This window comes from Rhopalosiphum maidis, chromosome 4 (assembly GCF_003676215.2).
Source record: "Rhopalosiphum maidis isolate BTI-1 chromosome 4, ASM367621v3, whole genome shotgun sequence".
Taxonomy (NCBI): Eukaryota; Metazoa; Arthropoda; class Insecta; order Hemiptera; family Aphididae; genus Rhopalosiphum; species Rhopalosiphum maidis.
Window position 1 is genome coordinate 33,788,430 of NC_040880.1, and position 20,058 is coordinate 33,808,487.

The window sequence follows — 20,058 nt, forward strand, 5'->3', positions numbered from 1 at the left end:
ATATAAACAGCCCACAATATTAATATCGATAATACATGTGTGTGTGTGTATATAGCTGTGTAATATACGCATCCCTTCGCGTTTTCCTTGCAACGTTATTTTGCCGCCTCATTACAAGACGGTGTATGCTCAGACCACGGAGATATCGAAATACGAGATGAAAAAGTCTGTAAGATCAGAAAAAAAAATAGAAAGAAAAAAAGTTACGTGCTCGTATATAATATAATATTATTATATTCATTTGTGGTCACCAAATGTACTCCGTCCCGTTTAATTGACATGTTGCGCGGTTGAGGAGGTATTATTATTAATTATTATATACAGTATATAATATAATATAGTTGCATAGTAGTAAAAAACAAAAAGGGGGACGACCATCGATGGCGTACACATGTTTGTATACATACGGTATGGTAGCACTTGGCTTTTTTTTAAACACAATATTAAAACTTTTTTTCTACAGTTATTGTCGTCGTCTTATGATGGTTATTCGCCGTAAACACACACACACACACACACACACACACACACACACACGCATACGCATACGCGCACGCATGTGTATGTATAATAATAATAATAATTAATAACACAATAATATTCATCAACTATTATTATCCGATTGAAAGATGACAACGAAAAAAAAAATAAAAAATAAAATGTAAAAAAAAAACAAACATGACGTCTAAAACGCGAGCTAAACACTCGGTAATGGCGACAGGGATCGAGGCGTTGTACACAAAGACGGTGTACATGGGGAGGCGGGGGAGGTGAAAATCACGTGTGCCGACTCGGTGATTAATATACCAGAGGAATAAAAAAAGAAATGTCCCTTCGAACCTATGATGTGCTCTCCGAGGTGATGAGGAGCCAGTCTTGCACAGGACACGAGGACGAACGCGTACGCATGTAATCATACATCTACCAACGCCATATAATACGCGATACCTACACTCAGTTATTGTTTTGTTATAATTTTATTGTATCGTAACAATAGTCGATCGACGTCAAAACTATTTAAGTCAGTGTTTCGTGACAATTAAAAATAAATACTCAGGTAGTCGAAACTATACTGCTGCTTCTTTGCAAAGCTTTTAAATACACTTTCATTTGTTCGTCGCGTAAATATTGAAAATACCACCAGACGATTCACGATGAAGATCGAAAACGACACGGACCCTTATATGTGGTTTGCCGACTGTCTGGGACCTGAGCCGCAGGATTGGATGAAGGACGTGGGGCTAGATTGGTTTGACGAGGAACTGTTAGGCCGACCCGAATCACCCACACCGTCGGTACCGGTATCACGATCCGTGACTACGGAAAACAACGGTGACCAACGGAGATACCGTGGTGGTTACCCGTCATATACCATCGAGTCGTCCGCATGGCTCATCCAACAACACCAACAGTCAGCCGATTCCGGAGACGACAACGATGAAAATGACTCGTTACCACCGCCCGTTTTGCCATCCATGATACCCGGCACCAGGAGTTTTTCCGACCAGCTACACAGGATCCGGAAACCATACGCCTTAGGATCACCACCATCTACCTCAACATCGTCTGCATTATTGGTGAGATGTTTTCAGTATCGAATAAGCTTATTGATTTTGTCTGTATATTCGAAACACGATCGTTATCATAACAGCTCTTTTATAGAAATACGGTTTTCATTTAATTCTGTTTGAATTTAAAACATATTTTTATGTAATCGATTCGTGTTGAATGCCTATCGATTTTTAAGTAGTCGAGTAGTTTTATACGAGACATACACATTTCGATTAATAAATAAAATTGCTATGGGCAAAATTTAATTTTTAAATCAATCATTTAACTGTACTTAAATATTAAAAGTCAATTGTTCATTTATTTTAATATCAAGGAATAAAATAAAAATGGTTAAAATTCAACAAAAATAACATGTTAGTAAATTATTGTAGGCTAGTAGAAGTATCAGTCTTGTCTAACTTCATGAAGATATTTAAAAAAAATAATTAAAATGTAATGATTGAGACATTTATATTGCCCGTAAATTACAAAATAAATTATATTTTTCCAAATAATAGTAAGATAATATTTTTTTTATTGTTAAAATAATTGTGTATGTTTTTGTGTTATATGTACAATGTACACGTCATACTACTATTCTGCACAAGTAGTAATACAAAAACAATGTAATACACAAAAAAATAATAATAAATAAAGTATCTTTTTATCACTTAACATGACATGTAATAATGTATACATAATGATATCAAACACTTGTTTTTATTCTTGATAGCACTGTTTTCTCTTGTAAAATATACAAAAAACTAAGTGCACTTAAGTACGTTTTAAGAGTCTTATATAAATGAAACGTCATAGGTTTAATTATCATTCGGCAAATATTTGTCTACAGTGGTGCATCTAGAAAATAATATGTTGTGTTTGGAAATAAGAGGGGTGAAAAAAATAAATGAAAAATCTACTTGTAAAGGAATTTCTGGTTATTTAAGATTTACATTTATAAATAACTCACTTCTCCACTAACGAGCTATTGGGAGTTTATTTTTTTTTGTTATAATTGGATTTATTTATGCAAAAATATTCGAAAAAATTAGTACCGTAACGTGAAACTTGTAATAATTTCTATATCCGCGTTGGCGTTAGCCTAATCGATATAGTTTAAAAATATATAATTCACCGTAATAATGAGTAATTGTATTTTGTTTGGAATTGGTATATTATACCAAATAAAATTTATTCAATCTATACATTCGTTAACCGTTGCGCCAAACTGATTATTAAATAATGAAAATGTATCTATTAAAAACGTAGACTGCATATAAAACGAAATATTTCGTAGGTAATATAATTTAGATATATTTCAGGAAGTCCAAGACTTTGATTCATTTGGACACACAATTATCGCCGATGAAGAAGTTTGTTTTGAAATGCCATTTTTAACGAACGACCAGGTTGATAAATCGTTTCTAGCTTCAGAAAATCAGGTTCGTATAGAAATAAATCATAAGTACATAATACTCGTATATTATAAATGTTAAAATTTATAACATTTTATATCTCAGCAATGAGAACATACATTTTACAAATCATCTGTATTTTTTTTTTTTTAGGGCATAAAGAGAGTTATAGTTGAAATTAAAAGGTAGATTTTATTGAACTGTTGCGAGTCAAGTCATGCTGTATTGGTCGGAATGTTAGGAACTAGACAATAAAACAGAACAGAGGGTGGTCGTTGCAGAGATTAGAATGCTAAGGCGGATGAGTGGAATGATTTAGGAGGATAGAATAAGAAAAACATTTATTATAATGGTAGTGTATAACTGTATAGATAACTGTTTTAGATAAAATGAGAGATAATAAGTTTAGATGGTTTAGTCATGTTATGAGGATAGGTGACTCGAAGGCAGTGAGAGGGACTGTTTAAATAAAATATGTAGAAGGAGAGCCAGGAAAGGGATGAATAGGAAGACCGAAAAAGAGATAGATAGATAAAATATAAAATGGCATAAAAAAAAGCTGTTACGTATTGAGGAATTATTGAAGGGAGTCAGAGCCTTATGGAAGTGTTTAAGTATCGTACTAGGTACTGATACTGATCTCGATACACGAATTACGAAGATATGTGTGTGTTTCAATTACATCATATGCATAATTTATTGATTTATGGTGTAGATAATTTATATTGTATCAGGCAATAGTGTATTGATATGATGACATTAAATTGTGTTCTTATTAGTTGTTATTATATATTATAATTTTTTTGTTTAAGGTGGTAATGGCCAAAGACGATTGTGATGCTATGATGTTCGACACATTCTTGGAGCCACTGTACCAAGGTAAAATTATATACATTTTATTCGAATTAAATTAAATTTGCTTGTTATAATATTATAATACAATATATAAATAACAATTTAATTGTATTCTTAAATTCTAAAATCTATATATATATAGGTACTAAAAAATATTTTATACTTCTCATAAGACTTTTTTTTTTAATAGGTGTCACCATTTAGTATTTTTGGCGAGAAAAATAATTATTGCAACGTTTTTATTACATTCCGTGTTACCATAATATTAATTAAGTATACCTAGGTCCTATATAAATTTTAACTGAATACATGTCATTAGAAAACAAATTAAATATTGGAATTTTAACTAAAAATAGGTATGTCGTTGTTATTACTTTGATAATTTAATATACATTTCACAATGCCTATATTATAATTATTAATATTTATAATTTATCAATAGTAATCAGTTATTTGCATAGTATCTGTTGATTGTTGCGCCCAAATATTTGTTAAATACTTCATATACACGACTTCATTTTTGTTTTACTAATATCATAAAAATAAACTATTCAATTCCTAAAACATACAAAATTGACATTTGTACATCGAATATTGATTACGATAGTTACTATGTATTATTATGTATACTAAATTATATTTTCTGTTATCAAAATATTGCTGTATACAATAATCTTAAATAACTTGAAAAATACAATACCATAGCTTAGGACGCATTTTGTACGAATTTTCAAGATTTCAAGGTTTACGTTTCATAAATTTAGTATTTTAGAGGTCAAATTTCTATATTCCTTTTTTAAAAAATATTCATTGTGATCTGGTTTTAGCGGATATCCATATAAACCTACGATGTAGGTACCTATAACAATTTTGCAATTTATTCTCTTCAGAATGTATATAGCATATAATGTAAATTATGAATAATTCTGAATTAAATAATAATATATGATAAAAAACATCTATTATAATATAATAGTATGAAATGATTTAGTTCATTTATGAAAGACAGCGGCTCTCCTAATTTGGGTACCTAGAACGGAAAGTCTCCCACGCACCGACAAACCACTCAGTGCACTTTTAAATCAATATGAATAACGATTAAACTGTACAAAAAAGTCAGTAGTTTAAAATACGTTGCTTGTCAATAGAAATAGGAACGATTATACTAACGAAAAAATTACGTTAGATTTTCGTTAGTAGTTGAAAACGAACTATCGATTTCCTTTCTGGGAACGCACGTACGAGCGTGCCGTACTCTATTATATTACTTATATATGCGCGAACCCTGTGTGCAGTGTACACCGTACATGTTCAACGTTGCACGTACGCACAACTGGGAATATGAAAACCTAGACGCGGGACTCGTAACCTAAATAGTGTTATGCGGTCGACAGTAACGGGGTAGTCGGTGTTATAGATAGGATGGTCCCGGTGGCCTCGAGGGGTGGTAGGTTAGGTGAGGTAGCGGAGTATTAGGGATGGTGCTGTTGGTCGGCAACGAGGGGAGGGGGATAAAAGCTCTATAGGTTTACATATTTATATGCGCGTATACCCTAGAAAACCCGGGCCAATTACACGAGGAGTGGGCGCGTCAGCCACGCTTGGGGTCTTCGACCTCTAGAGTGCCTTTCTGCGGTAACGATTGTTATTTTTTTCTATCGTCGGTCGGCGCACGCGATTCGCTGTCGTCGCAATGTCGCATCGCGCGTTCGCTCCACTTCGATACGCTATCTATACACGCCGAGTATAATACAATAACGTATATATGTATATAAACCAACCCCGTAACTATAATTTTTCATCCCGCACCCGTAACCTACCATATATATATATATAAGCATACTGACATTATACTCACCCGTAGTAACCTCGGTTCGAAGCCTTTTTAAAAGTTGCCCTTTATGTGCACAACATCTCCCCCTTTAAAATCGGCTTCTTGCCAACAACTATCCCTATAAATTCGGTTTAATAGTACACAAGTTGTTCTATCTTTGCGCATATACTACCACACATTCTTTTGACCTTGGTCGTCTTTTGTAAAAAGTAAAAAGTAAATTATTCCTCAAAAACATTCTATTAGTCGATTTTATTATTCTACAAAAAAAAATAAATAAATAAATATCTTTTAAACGCGTTGTTGTACTAACAATATATCCTAAGATACAGGATTATCGTCACATTATTTTTTTTAAACAAGTACCCTGTTTTTTTTTTAATGAACTGTAATTTACGCACTTGGTAAACGATATGGGTACCTATGATTTGTTTCTAAGCCACTTCTTAAGACTTGTGTGAAAACGAACAATTATTTTAAGTTAAGTTATTGATTTTTGTAAATAAATTATTTTTACCCCCCCCCCCACACACACACACACACACTCACAGTTTTGTATCCAATCGTGCCACTGCATAATATACTCGTAATATTATACAGCCGGTTCATAATATCGTTTCGCTGTCGTTTTTGCAGGCAATCCCTGCGACGGAGTATTGGCGTGCGAATGGGAAGGGTGCACGGTAAAAGTCGATGGGCCAGGTCAAGAACCGCTGGTACGGCACATCGAGAAACTGCACGTGGACACCGCTCCGCGGGGCGCCTGCGCGCAGTACACGTGCCAGTGGCGGGGCTGCCCCAGGCGCGTGCGTCCGTTCAACGCCCGGTACAAGCTGCTCATACACATGCGAGTGCATTCGGGTGACAAGCCCAACAAATGCACGGTAAACGCCTCCTACAATACATAATAACACAAATAGTAGTATAATAAAATATACATGAGTATATAAATTGATCAATATCACGGCATTTAAAAATGTAATATATATAATATATATTTATATAATATAATATTATTGCGCGGTCCGAATGTATTTTCGTTGTCGTGACGTTAAAACGACGCATTACATAATATTTACGAGCCCGTTTTTATAATACGGTCGGTGTAATAATAGTATCGTATCATCGGTCATTCTATAGAATATGTAATACCGATATTACGATAATAACATTTCAGTACCCAACGTTGAGACTAAAGAACGATTTTTCCACATTAAACTAAACCGAAAACTTGGCTTTATTTATGTAGAGATAAACGAGATTTCTCTCAAATTTTTGAAACTGTCGAATGATCAATATTAGTTTAAACTATAATGTTATTGCCAGATAAATTAATTTATAAAAGTAGGTGTTATTTCAAATTTTCAACGAACGGAAAAATCCGGAAATTAAAGGGTAGTAGGAAACACTAAAGGTGCATACCGAATATTATGGGTATTTAGAATACAATTAGGTATAATTTATTATTTTTTTTAATTTTAACGTTCTCCTATTATTCCTATAATTTCATCATGTATAGTATGTATACAAAACAATATAATATAAAATAAACTATAAAGTAAATATTTGTCGATATTAAACAACTAAACTTTTGATAATAGATAAAAACACTTATTATCAACAGGCCGATATACAGTAAAATATAAAGACGGTAACGGCAAGAATGTCAGAGTGCCTGGTAGTGAGTTAATAATTTTACTAGAAATGTGCTTAAAAATGTCATTATCGTGTAATAAAACGATACATTCTGTATCTATGTATTGACATCGAAAAACTAATAATTCTTATAACTTGTACGAAACAAAAATATTTTATTTTGAGTTTTAAAGAAATCTGAGAACAGTTGATTTAAAATTCCCACCATACCCGTCGTGGTGTATGATATCGATTTTTTCGCTGCCGCCGTCGCTAGATATGTTAACAACAATACTGATGTTGTTATACCATTATTTTCTGTGTAGAGTCTATAATACATGTACACTGAAATTTCAACGCGCCAAATTATATAATACATCATAATAAATTGTGCTGTATGTCACGGGCATGTAACGCGAACAACTGTACGCTACAATAATAGCTCTACCCACCGTTTATATCGTATCATGACGCGTATTTAATATTACGGCTGATAGTGATATTTTTATAAATAATATCTATGTACCGCTGCATTCCGCGCAGTATGACGTATAATGTTACCTAGTACGCAGCATCCACCGCCGCCAAAGAGAACTAATATCGAGTGCACACGCGCATAGACTAATACTTTGTATGAACAATATAATAATGTATACCATGTACACACGTAGATAAAATATGTTATATTATTTGTAATATATAACGTGATCAGTGACAGTCGACAGATATATTTTACGTAGGAATAATGCGTTTTTTTTTTTATGATGTCGTTTCCTCGAGATAAAAATATTATCCGATATGGCGTTTTTTATATAAACAACACTCGATGTACAATTGTTTGTATGCATCGTATCTTCTGATATCCACGACCCGATTACACAATATGTAAATATGTTGGTATGTCACTTATTACTTGCATATTTTTATCCATTCGACGCACGTCTTAAAAATCAATCAATCCATAACGATTGGAAATGACATCAACAAAAAAAATTGTCCCTAAAGCATAAATAAATAAAAAATGCAATTAATTATTCCTGTGGGTAATTCATATAATTTACAAAGTATGGTTCTTTACCGTAGCAACATTATAATGTTTTAAAATAATGTATGTACATGCCATAATTTATAATCTCTATACACTTGTGAATTTATTTTAGCAAAATAACTAAAATACGCATAATATAATGATCATAAATAAATGTTGGTTAGTTAAAAAAAAAATTAAAAAGGTGATGATAAAGTTTAAAAGAAATGTGAGTACCTAAGGCTTACGTAGTATTAAATGTTTTATTGATTAAAATATAGTTAGAAAGGGTACACACAATTTAAAAAAAAAAGTTAAATTCCATGCCCTCGTGTCACCTTTTAATTCAAGAACTGCGTGTAAATATATATATATATACATACATACATTATATAGCTGGAACGTTATCGATTATTCTCGGTCTTGTTTATACAATCTATGCATCTTTTTTGTTAGCAATATTATTTTATTATTTACTAGGAATTTTGATTAGAAACTAATTAGATATATTTTTGTATTTACCAACAGTTTGCTGGCTGTCCAAAAGCATTCTCTAGACTTGAGAATTTAAAAATACATCAGAGGTCACACACCGGTGAAAAACCATATTCATGTCAATTTTTGGGCTGCTCAAAGGCGTTTAGTAACAGTTCGGATCGAGCAAAACATCAAAGAACTCATTTTGAACAGGTAATTTATTATTATTATATTTAAATTGTGATAATACCTTTATACGCAAGTAAAAAATATTAATAATGACATAAAATTGAAAACACGTTTATATTATATTTTTACTATCTAACTTAAATTTACAAAATATTTTTATACACATAATATTATACGGATCTTATAAATATTTGTAATTTAATAAATTAGAAGTTGTGTAGTATAAATTATTTTTGACCTTATGAATGTAGAGAAAACATCATCAAATGCAACACATTATGTTAACGAATAAACTTATACCAACAGTTATACGAGAGACGTATAAAATATAAATTATATCGAAGTTATAAAACTTTCTCGAATGAAAGTCACGAACAATAAGAATAGCTTATTATTTTGAGGTCGTGATTTTTTCCGATTACCATTTTCTATATCAAGAGCAATATAATTGTACAACAACGGCGAGTTATTATGTAACTATAAACTATATTCGGTCTAGTAGAGATAAAATTCACCATCATTTTTATGATTCAGTATAATAATATAATAACCATCACATCAAAATGTGAACTTAGTGTAGCTATAGATATATAATGTAAAAACAAAAATATATTATTTTACGGAAAACAAAATTGTATTTGATTAATAATGTGTAAAACAAATGTCTATTTTAAAACTACGAATATTAAAATTGTTTTTGTTTTATTTTTAACGACTAAACTTTCACTAATATATTGTCAGTTATTATCATTTGATCACGTTCGATATTAGTCATATATTATTCTCATTTATTAAATTTAGGTACATTAATATACATCATACAATAAATTATAAAAATTAAATAAACACATAGATAGTATTAATTCAAAATTGTATGTATCATTAGACATTAAAATAATAATATTGAAATATTTATTATCTTCCTATACAAACATAAAATTAAAAATATAATAATGTATAATATAAATAATATACCTATTATAACTTTATACACATATATGCTAATAAATTGCATATATAGAATGCCGTCATCAAATACAATTACTTGGTATTTAAAACATGCCGTTAGTCTTAAGTCGTAACTAGTTAACTAGTATAAGTCACGATAATTGTTGGTAATATTTATTTTTTAATTTAAAAAAATTGATTTTATTATTAAATATGTTTTTTTCGAATATACACTCATGAATTGAAAATCATATAAGACAGTTCTAAAAAGAATTTTCATAATATAAACCTTATTTTACATGTTAGGTATTGTAATTTAAGAATATAAATATGATAATAATATACCTAATATTGATTCAAATTTTCTCAAACGACTTTACAAAGAATCCACTCAACAGAGATAATTTAATTTTCAAGAACACATTTAAATAAACGTTTAAATTTATGAATAATCGAATCAAGCTCTTTCAACGACCAGATTTTACATTAGATTTATAATAAAATTGTATTATTTACAGAAACCATATGCCTGTACTGCAAGTGGATGTAACAAACGGTACACTGATCCGAGTTCACTAAGGAAACACGTTAAAAACCATTCACCACAACCATCTACGGTGAGTTACTTTTAAAACGTTAAGACTTAAACACATATTAATATTGTGACTATTCATTGAAATTATAATGAATTTACGGTTTATAATATCGTTTTTGTTAAAAAATAAGTACATACTAATCATTATTTACTTTTGTTTTATGTAGAAGCATTGGTCTAAAAACAATATTTTACCTAAACCTCATATTCAATCGGAATTGGCCAGTACAACAAATACTCAAAATATACGTAAGTATTAAAAAATAAGTTTAAATACACACCACGGTTTTAACAGATAAAATCAGACAAATTTACTTTATTAACGTTCTACTTACAAAAAAAAAAAAACATTCCAATTTAGACCCCCTTTTATGAAATATAGCTGTTAATTACGTATTTTTTGAAGTTATGATGTATTAATATTATAATTTTAAATTTATGAATAAAATAATTTATCTATAGTAAGTATCAATTGAAAAAAAATATAAACGTGATATATGTTACTTTCTGAATTAATTAAAATAATAATAATATAATTTATGAATAATTTTATCGGTATTTAATACATTTTATTAAATAAAAACTACTATTAAATAATATAAATATTAATCACCTAATCATTTCAAATACGACTAACCATTAGCGCTCCAGGATAAAATGGCTATAATTAGAAATTTTTTCGTATTGTTAAGTGGACATATTATACAAAAAGGGGTACTTGCCTCATTTTTTAAGACCGCATGCAAACCTAAAATGGATGTCGCAAATTAGTAAAACAATTTTTTTTTATAGGTTATCCGGATGAAAAACAATTTAAAATCAAATTAGAAAAGACTCAATGGTAAAATGCATGTTGTAAAGCGATATAATTTTTAGGTTTATGAAGCCTGTGATTTTAAAAATAAAACTCATGAATCTATATTAATTTGTTGTGATTATAGTAAATAAAAATTGTTTAAATAAATTGCCTTAAGTAGATTAAGATTAGACATATAGGTATTTAAATTTCTAATGTCTCTTGTCATATTATTATAATCATAATCAATCTCATTTATTATTATTTTTTTTTTTATGTTTAATTAATATATTATGTATATAGATTGTTTGATCAGTTTTCTTAAAATTTTACGTACGTTTTTTTTAATTTTTTATTTATTATATTAAATTTGTTTTAGAAAGTAATATTTTATACGTGAAAAATAATAATAAGTTGAATATTGTGAAAATTAAAATAATTAAAATAAAATATATTATTATTTTGCTTATATACCGTGTTACTATTATTTTGATTAAAAAAATCTTTAAGTATTGTCATAATTTTATTTTTACTAATAATTAACACAGAACCAATTTATTCAATTTTTTTTTAAGGCGTATAATATTTATGAAGATTGTGTAGTTTACCACAAACAGAAGTACCCAAAAAAAAAAAAAAAATATAATTCTTAAAGTGTATTTTTGTTTCAATTCGATTACCATTGGTGCAATCATTATATATATATATATTATTATTATTATATACATAAATATAATATAAACCGAAGAATTGTATTTAGTATTTGTGCAATCTGATTGCAATGAGTTAATCCCAGCTTCCCTGATATGTCAGGCGTATACAAGGTAAAGACGAATAAGTAAGGGATTATTGAGTAACAACATTTAAAAGTTCAGAAATTGTTTTGGTGGAAACATGGAATCGGTCAATATCTCATTTGGCGACTGCAACCGTATTTCTGGAAAAGGAAAAAATAGTGTACCTTCGGTAGAAACCGTTTTTCTTTTATTATAGAAATTGAATTGACTTTAAAAATCAAATGACTATATGCTTGTATACTTTTATCAATAGATAAAATATTTTTCTTTATCAACTAGGAAAAAAATCAATAACCTTTTTTGTTTTAAGCTAAAAAGGATTGCGAGTGAATTGTTTATTCGCAGAAAATATCTTTATGTTAGAATAAAAACATAATCGCCTTAAATTGTGTTTTTATCGTACTAATATATAACATAATATTTAATGTTGCTATTAGGTATAACATTTTTCTAGTGTCAGTTACTTTTAGAATGTTACGAAGTGCACACTTTTAAAATATATTATTCATACACTCTTTATTACATAAGTTTTAAAAATAGATTTAATCGCAGCTATTTATTTGTATACCTAATAAAGACAATTTTAACGAATTGATAGTGTAAAGTTACATAATTATATTTTACTAACTTTATCTTAAGACCATTGCCCAACTTCAACATACTCAATAATAATTATATTATAGATAGTAACATCGATTAAATGCACATTAAATTAACAGATGAACATTCTAAAGCATCGACAGTAAAGCAGGTAGATATTATCACGTTGTCAGTTAAATTGAATGTTATAGATTATCGTAATTGTTGTGTAAACCATAAATACCAACACAGCAATCGTGGTAACCGCCGTGGTTGTAATAGTATCGAAAATTACTTAAGCGCTATCTAAAATCAGGCTCCCAGACTACTATTTTTGGGCTTCTATTACCTCGATATATCGTTAACAGGGCTATCTAGATATTATAATTAATCAGCGATTGTAATTATTTGCAATAATATTATATAGTTCATTAAAGACGGTGTTAAACAATTGAATTATTCAATAATTGTAATTAGTTTTTGATCTAGATCCAAAATGGCAAGCTTAATATTATGCTATTACTTATTGATAATGCATGCTCACTGGCTGTGAAGACTCCTATAATTTAAGGTTAGAAATCTGTGTTCCTAAACACATACTGAATGTGAATAATACATACACAATAATAAAACCGGTAGTGTTCTTGAATGGTTTACGATGAGTATATATTTTATTAATTAAAAATTGACCCTCTTCATTTGGCTTTAAAATGCGTTGACATTGAAGTATATTTTTTCTTCGTTTGGTCTTAGAAAATACGCTGACTATATTTATTGCATAAAAGTGCAAGAAATAAAACAGTTGAGCAATGTAAATATTGTAATCGCCGGCTATAATCACGTAGTCGATGCTTGAAATAATTATCATGGTCGCATGTTGTTATTTTAACCATTAAAAAAAAAAAAAAAACAGTTGACTGATGTCTGAAACGTGTTTACAAATAACCAATTAATCAAGTGTAAGTACTGTAATATATAAATGTTTCCACCAGACTACAGTTACATTAAATTTAGTGGAGTCGGTTGAACTCGATAGTTGGCTAGCAAGGCGTCGTATGGACCCATGGAAATTTGGGACTAGAGCAGGGAAATGACCGTTATTGGCGCCGGAATAGCGTGGATTGAACACCAACGACGGAAAGAAGAGAAAGACTATTGGCCGCCAGTCATTAGGGTTATGTGACAAACGAGCTTCCAGATCGGCTCAATGATATATAGCCCGTTATGTGTATACAAAGCTTATTAAAGTGATTGAATCTGGAGGGAGGGATTGGAGTATCTTTTATTTTTATAATATATTTCAGAGTTATGTTTTCTACATTTTCTAAATATTATATAATATAAGTTATTATACTCGCAGGTTTTAAGCTACGTACATTTTTAATCTCTCTTATCAATGTTTTATAACATAACTGAAAGCAGTTATAATATTATTATTCTCTTTGAAGTATAACAACAAAATGAACAACCTAATCAAAATTATATATGTTCTTCCAAATGGGGATCGTTTAAATTTATAGTTTACTATACACTATATTATTTGACAGAATTTATATATGTTAGGTAATTATTTTATAATTTATTTGTATAATTAGTTATTTGGTTATAGATTTTTAAAAATGGGATTTCTCTAATTAAACAGTGCACGTTTTTTTAGGAAGTCAGACACAAAATTGATATTTTTTTCCGTTAATATACACCAATTACAATTTGAAATTATCTTGTAATTATTTAAATAATAGCAACATAGTTGATGTTAATATATCTAACAAACGATATCGTTATTCAATTTTTAATTACTCGTGTCGAAAGTCTGTCGTGTATCTATATTTAGTTATTATTAGTTTATTACACAATAATCTTGTCAATAACTCTGCATGCCGTGGTGCAATGTTTTTGGTTCATATCCAATCAAAAATCTATTCAAAATCCGGTGATAAACATAATATGTGTATCTATACATTATAATATACTTATGGTTTATAAATATGATTGTAATATTTTACTACATATATATAAATATTGCATACATATAATATTATGAATATACATAATTGTAATGGACGAGGCGTGTGAGAGAGAGGATTGGACTTCGTGATCTGTATATATGTATGTACACACACGCGCGCGCGATGATGTATAATAATAATTTAATTAACGCAAACAGCGAGATCGTGACGATGTGGTTCGATGGGCGGCGCACAATGTGCCTGCATGGACAGTCATCGGAACGCGATTGAAATAATATGCGGATGACGATAATGAAATATTACGGTCGGAGTTAAAAATCTAAAAGGAAGTGCATTGTATTAATGTTATTATATCATAATATAATATAAAATTAGTCAGCCGGTAATCCATCGCTGTGTCAATATGACAATATTACAACAAGTGAAACGTAGGTCGTAAATACTATTTTAGAAGAAGGTTTCCATGAGACGCGAACATCTTGGGAGCCTTGCCTTTATACCTTGATAAAACTGTCATTTTTTTCATAATGACATACCTGGGCGTATTATATTATTATGATAATGATTGTATAAAATGTATTAATATAATCCCTTATTATGATCCTAACTTTTCTTGAAAAACAGGCGATACTTCTCCTTAGACCAAACATTACAAGCTTAAAGCTTACAAAGTTACAAACATCAAGTACTACAGGTACAACAAGAGCCGTTTTGTTGGGATTTCGTTATATTGTGCATATCCTTCATTCCTTCCATCCATTCCATACTTAGGCTGCACACGAAGACACTACGATCTCTACGAAGACACTTTCTGATTGAGAATTCAATACCTTGATAGAGATGAAAAGTATAAATATAATTAATATCATGACCGCGTTTTTCTAAAACAGACTAGCCGACGGTTGAAATATGTCCTCCGCTTGTAAAGTTACGAATATACTTTTTAAAATATAGAAAATTCATAGCTTGTAATATATACATGAATATCATGCAAACAACAAAAATAATAATTTTTTTGTTTTCAAAAATAAATTCCAATAAGATACATAAAATTGCGGTTATAATATAATATGATGATCGGTATATGTGATTAAAACATTGTTTTGGTGATACAATTCAATTAATTTACGAGCAATTTATTTCAGCGATGACCAATGTAATAAAATAGTGACTAATAACATAGCTTTATAATAATTATCATTATTATATTATATTATTAGACGGCTGATTAGCATATACAAACGCAAGTTCTACGTTTGTTGTACGGCAGCTAAACGGACAATTTAAAATTCAACAAGTTACCTATACAGTATATTATGTTTTAATGTCGCGCTTCACCTATACTATTAAGTATTAGTAACCAATTAATGGTTAAGTGTTAACATAATATTATATAATAGCACATTATTAAGAGGACGCTACCGATGCATGTGTTTTCTACTTGTTTTCATCTTACAAACATAAAACATATTTAATTCAGCAGAACGAATGTTGTGTTGTTAGCTTAGTGAATTGACCTGTTGTTACACACATACATAATTAGCGTTATCAATAATACAAAATTTGTTTTACACGCACTCGATGCCCATGATTTACTCGTTAGCCATCCTTGGCAGTTCCATAATTTTAATTGTAAACTTCTATCTGATGTGACTGCAGATGTGTGATAAACTAAAATGGACGTCAATGAAACAATATTTACACTGAGACCGTTTTGTCAACTGACCGAGAATACAATATAATATGTAAATAATACTATAATGCTTTATTGTGTGTGGCGTGTTTAGTTAATGGGTAGTAGTATAGTATACGTATCATGTTACGATCCATCGTTTTTCTAAAATTACATTATATTGCGTAACAAAAACTACCGTAATTCCACTGTACCATCCAACTTTACACGTTTCCTGTATATTATTGTATTATTATTATCGTCAACATCACAAGGGAATTGATTCGGCGAAGAATAGGATCAGTGATGAAAACGAACAATGCACTGCCACTAATCAGTATTTGCGGATTACGAGATCGCGGCACGGTTCACACGGAAGACGAAACTACGATAATATGTTATTATTTAAGATGCATAATAAATTAGGAAGAAAACATAATAGCAGTTTATAGTATCATCACCAATGTGGCGAAAGACTTGTAGAAGAAAAATCAAGAACGGAAATTGTTGATTTTTGAGCAGTTATATGTTGTACACACGTCGCAAAAATATATTTTTCGAGCAAATCGTGTTGTGCCATAAAAAGTTGACAGGTATATAAAAAATGTACCAGGCGGTTACTCTGCGGATGGTGAAATAAAATAAATATATACATATATTGTATGCCTTGTCACTACAGTGATGTTGTCCTTAACAGAACTTCTACGATAATACGTATACTTGAAAGTTTCATTTGAATTACATAAATTAAAATATTTCGAGCATTAAACATTGTATATTCGTGTTATTATTGTGTGAAGACAATTTTATACGTTCATACCTGTGTACCTAAAGTATATAAGTGACTGTCGCTGAACTTCCTTCCTTTCTGTCTCTATAGCAAGTATCTACTATCTATATACCTAGCCAATAGCCATTTTATCACTTCATATTTTATTTAATATTAATAATATATTACTTATTGCGGGTAATGCGGCCAAATTTTTGATCGATCACTATATTATGCATTATCAAAAGTGAACAAAATAATGTATAATAAAATATGTACATGTCTGAATCTATACACAAACGAAGAATCCGTCACCGGCTGTAAGAGTAGCAGCACATGTATAATTTATTCATTTTACAAGATTCAGTAACGATTTAATGCGGGCCAAGAATATTTATTTATTTATTATTTTTTTTTTTCAAAATGTTACGATAAACTAAACATGTATAATAAGGTTATAAAATTGAAACGCTTACTGAGAACATTTTTTCGTTTCAATCTTGATATAAGTATGTATTTAAATAATATTAAATTATTTACTTAATCGTTTCTTAATAAATTTTAAAGTATCTATATATATAAGCTTATACATTGGCAAAGTAATAATATTATACGTATATAATGCTGGTTCAAGTCTTTGAAAATACAATTTCATTCTGGATTCGTAAAACTAAAAAGTGAATTATAATAAAATTCGTTCTGGGTTTAAACGAAAAAGTTTACATTGCATAAGTGTAGCGTCCGTTTCCGACCAGAAGAGAGAGGAACTTCGCACGCGCTCCAAGTGTATATCAAGTATACACGTAATATGGTTGTATAGAATAGTTAAATCTTTGTATTACACGATTATTAGGCAATATAATTACACATTGGACCGATAACCGTTGGCTGTACTATATATACGTCATAGCAACAACATACTAATATAATATTACTGAATTATGTATATATATATATAGTATTGATTAACAGGAAGAAAGCATAGAATTACTCAGAGTTACAGTGTTATGTTTAAAACAATGTTATTATGTCTATAATTTGGGAATAATAAGCGTCGACAATATAAATGCTATACCTGTATCGGGCTATATAGTATAATTATTTTAATTACTTGTGCGGGAGTCGTCGTACTTTGTGAGGTACGTTCATCCATTTCCTTTGTATCCAGAATAGTGCGCGTGAATACAATGACGACACACAATATTAATATGAATCCGTAACGAAGTTTAAAAGTGAACACGTATGACATAATAATCTAGGTCGGACGAGTAAAAACGATTAATTTTAGATCAGTCGACCTAAGTTTTTTTTTTTACATAATATCATAATATGCTTTTTCACCAGTGGTCTATAGTGGCTACACTGGTTTAACTTCCCAATTTTCGGTGTTTAATATTAGCCAAGAGAGTAAAATAAATGAGTAAAAGTTCTCTTATTAATTTAACTGAGATGATGCAACTCGAAATATGAATAGTAAAATATGTGAAAGTCAATGAATACTATTGTCGTGATGTTGTGCTTTGATTTTTGATTTTTGTTTACATTTTTAATCTAAAACAATCAGTTTAACTTTTTTAAAAACCGTAATATTTCAAAATTTTAATGGTGTAAAATTATATAAGAACATTTAAAAAATATTAAGTCGATGTAAATAATAATGTATATAGCACACATACCGTTGGTCGTGATGGTTTTCGAAATGATTGTGATTAATTTCACTTTTGTCTCGTATACATCACCGTATTCTCATATAAAATATTTATCACGTCGTACATCTTGTAGGTATTTACTGTTTGAGTGATGTGTCGATATTAATATGAACATGATTATAGGTAATAAACATTAATAATTGTTAGTTCTATTCCCAGTACATGGTAGACACGTAAATTAAATATAATAATCTGCAGGAAGCAGACGTTATTCGTTTTTTAATACTTACTATAATTATCATTTTATTTCAATTAGTGCAATAGAATAATCTTATCTAACGGATGTTTTATGTTGGCTATACACAGAATATTTACTAAGATATTTTCATTTTAAAATATTTATTTTACAATTAATTAGACTAAAATAGTTAAATGATAGGTTTAATTATTAATAAGAGCAAATTCATGCTAAAAGTTTTTCTTTTAATGAACACGAAAGGTGAATGTAACAAATGTTGATGTATACTGCAACAACTGCTGTATTAGAATTCTTAAGAAATGTTAAATTTGACAAATATACGTTGTTTACGCTCCAAATACTTCCTAGACAAACTATTAAGAAATATTTCAGGAGTCGAGACAGATTAATGATTAACAATTTGTTCTGATTATAAAATTTACAAATCTTTGAACGACCTCCAAGACGGAATGCTATATTATATTGCATGGACCTATAAATACAAGTATACGGCGATAGATTAAAACATTTTGAAATAAATTGTAAGCTGTATAAAAAAAAAAAAAATTGCAATAAATAATCATGTCTGATATTGATTGATCATAATATTATGTGTCCAATTGAGACAATAATAATTGTAAAAATGTACAACCGAAACCACCATAGGTATACGAATATGATGGGAATACGTCAAAAACATAATAGGTATACTGCATCGACAGGACACACGTCTAAGTAAAAAATGCATAATAATAACAATAGCATTATCTAACGACGTACCATAATAATTGTTGTACTGGCCGTCTGAATCTAGGGTTATATATAAATTAAGATAATATTATAATATGGTTATAAATGTGTTTAAGTCACAACATTATAAGAAACCACACCACACGGTAACGTAAATAAAAAAATTGACGTAAAAATAATTGACCTATTATATACACTAATTTCTTTTTTTTTCCACGTCTGTATTATGTTTATCGTAATATTATTATACATTAATCCAATGTCATTGTATAACGAACACATATTATACAATTCGAGCCAATTATTCAAAAT

The 20,058-nt window shown here is 29.6% G+C and overlaps 1 protein-coding gene across 1 annotated transcript; it reads left to right on the forward strand.

The window, feature by feature from the left end:
• Positions 1 to 888: 888 nt before the first annotated feature.
• Positions 889 to 11,510, forward strand: LOC113548500 (zinc finger protein GLI4-like). The gene is made up of 8 exons (XM_026949406.1): positions 889 to 1,577; positions 2,874 to 2,993; positions 3,779 to 3,845; positions 6,292 to 6,539; positions 8,846 to 9,007; positions 10,450 to 10,548; positions 10,694 to 10,775; positions 11,319 to 11,510. Exons 1-8 carry the CDS (start codon positions 1,155 to 1,157, stop codon positions 11,369 to 11,371), a joined length of 1,254 nt encoding a protein of 417 aa, XP_026805207.1. The 5' UTR covers positions 889 to 1,154; the 3' UTR covers positions 11,372 to 11,510.
• The last annotated feature ends 8,548 nt before the right edge of the window (positions 11,511 to 20,058 follow it).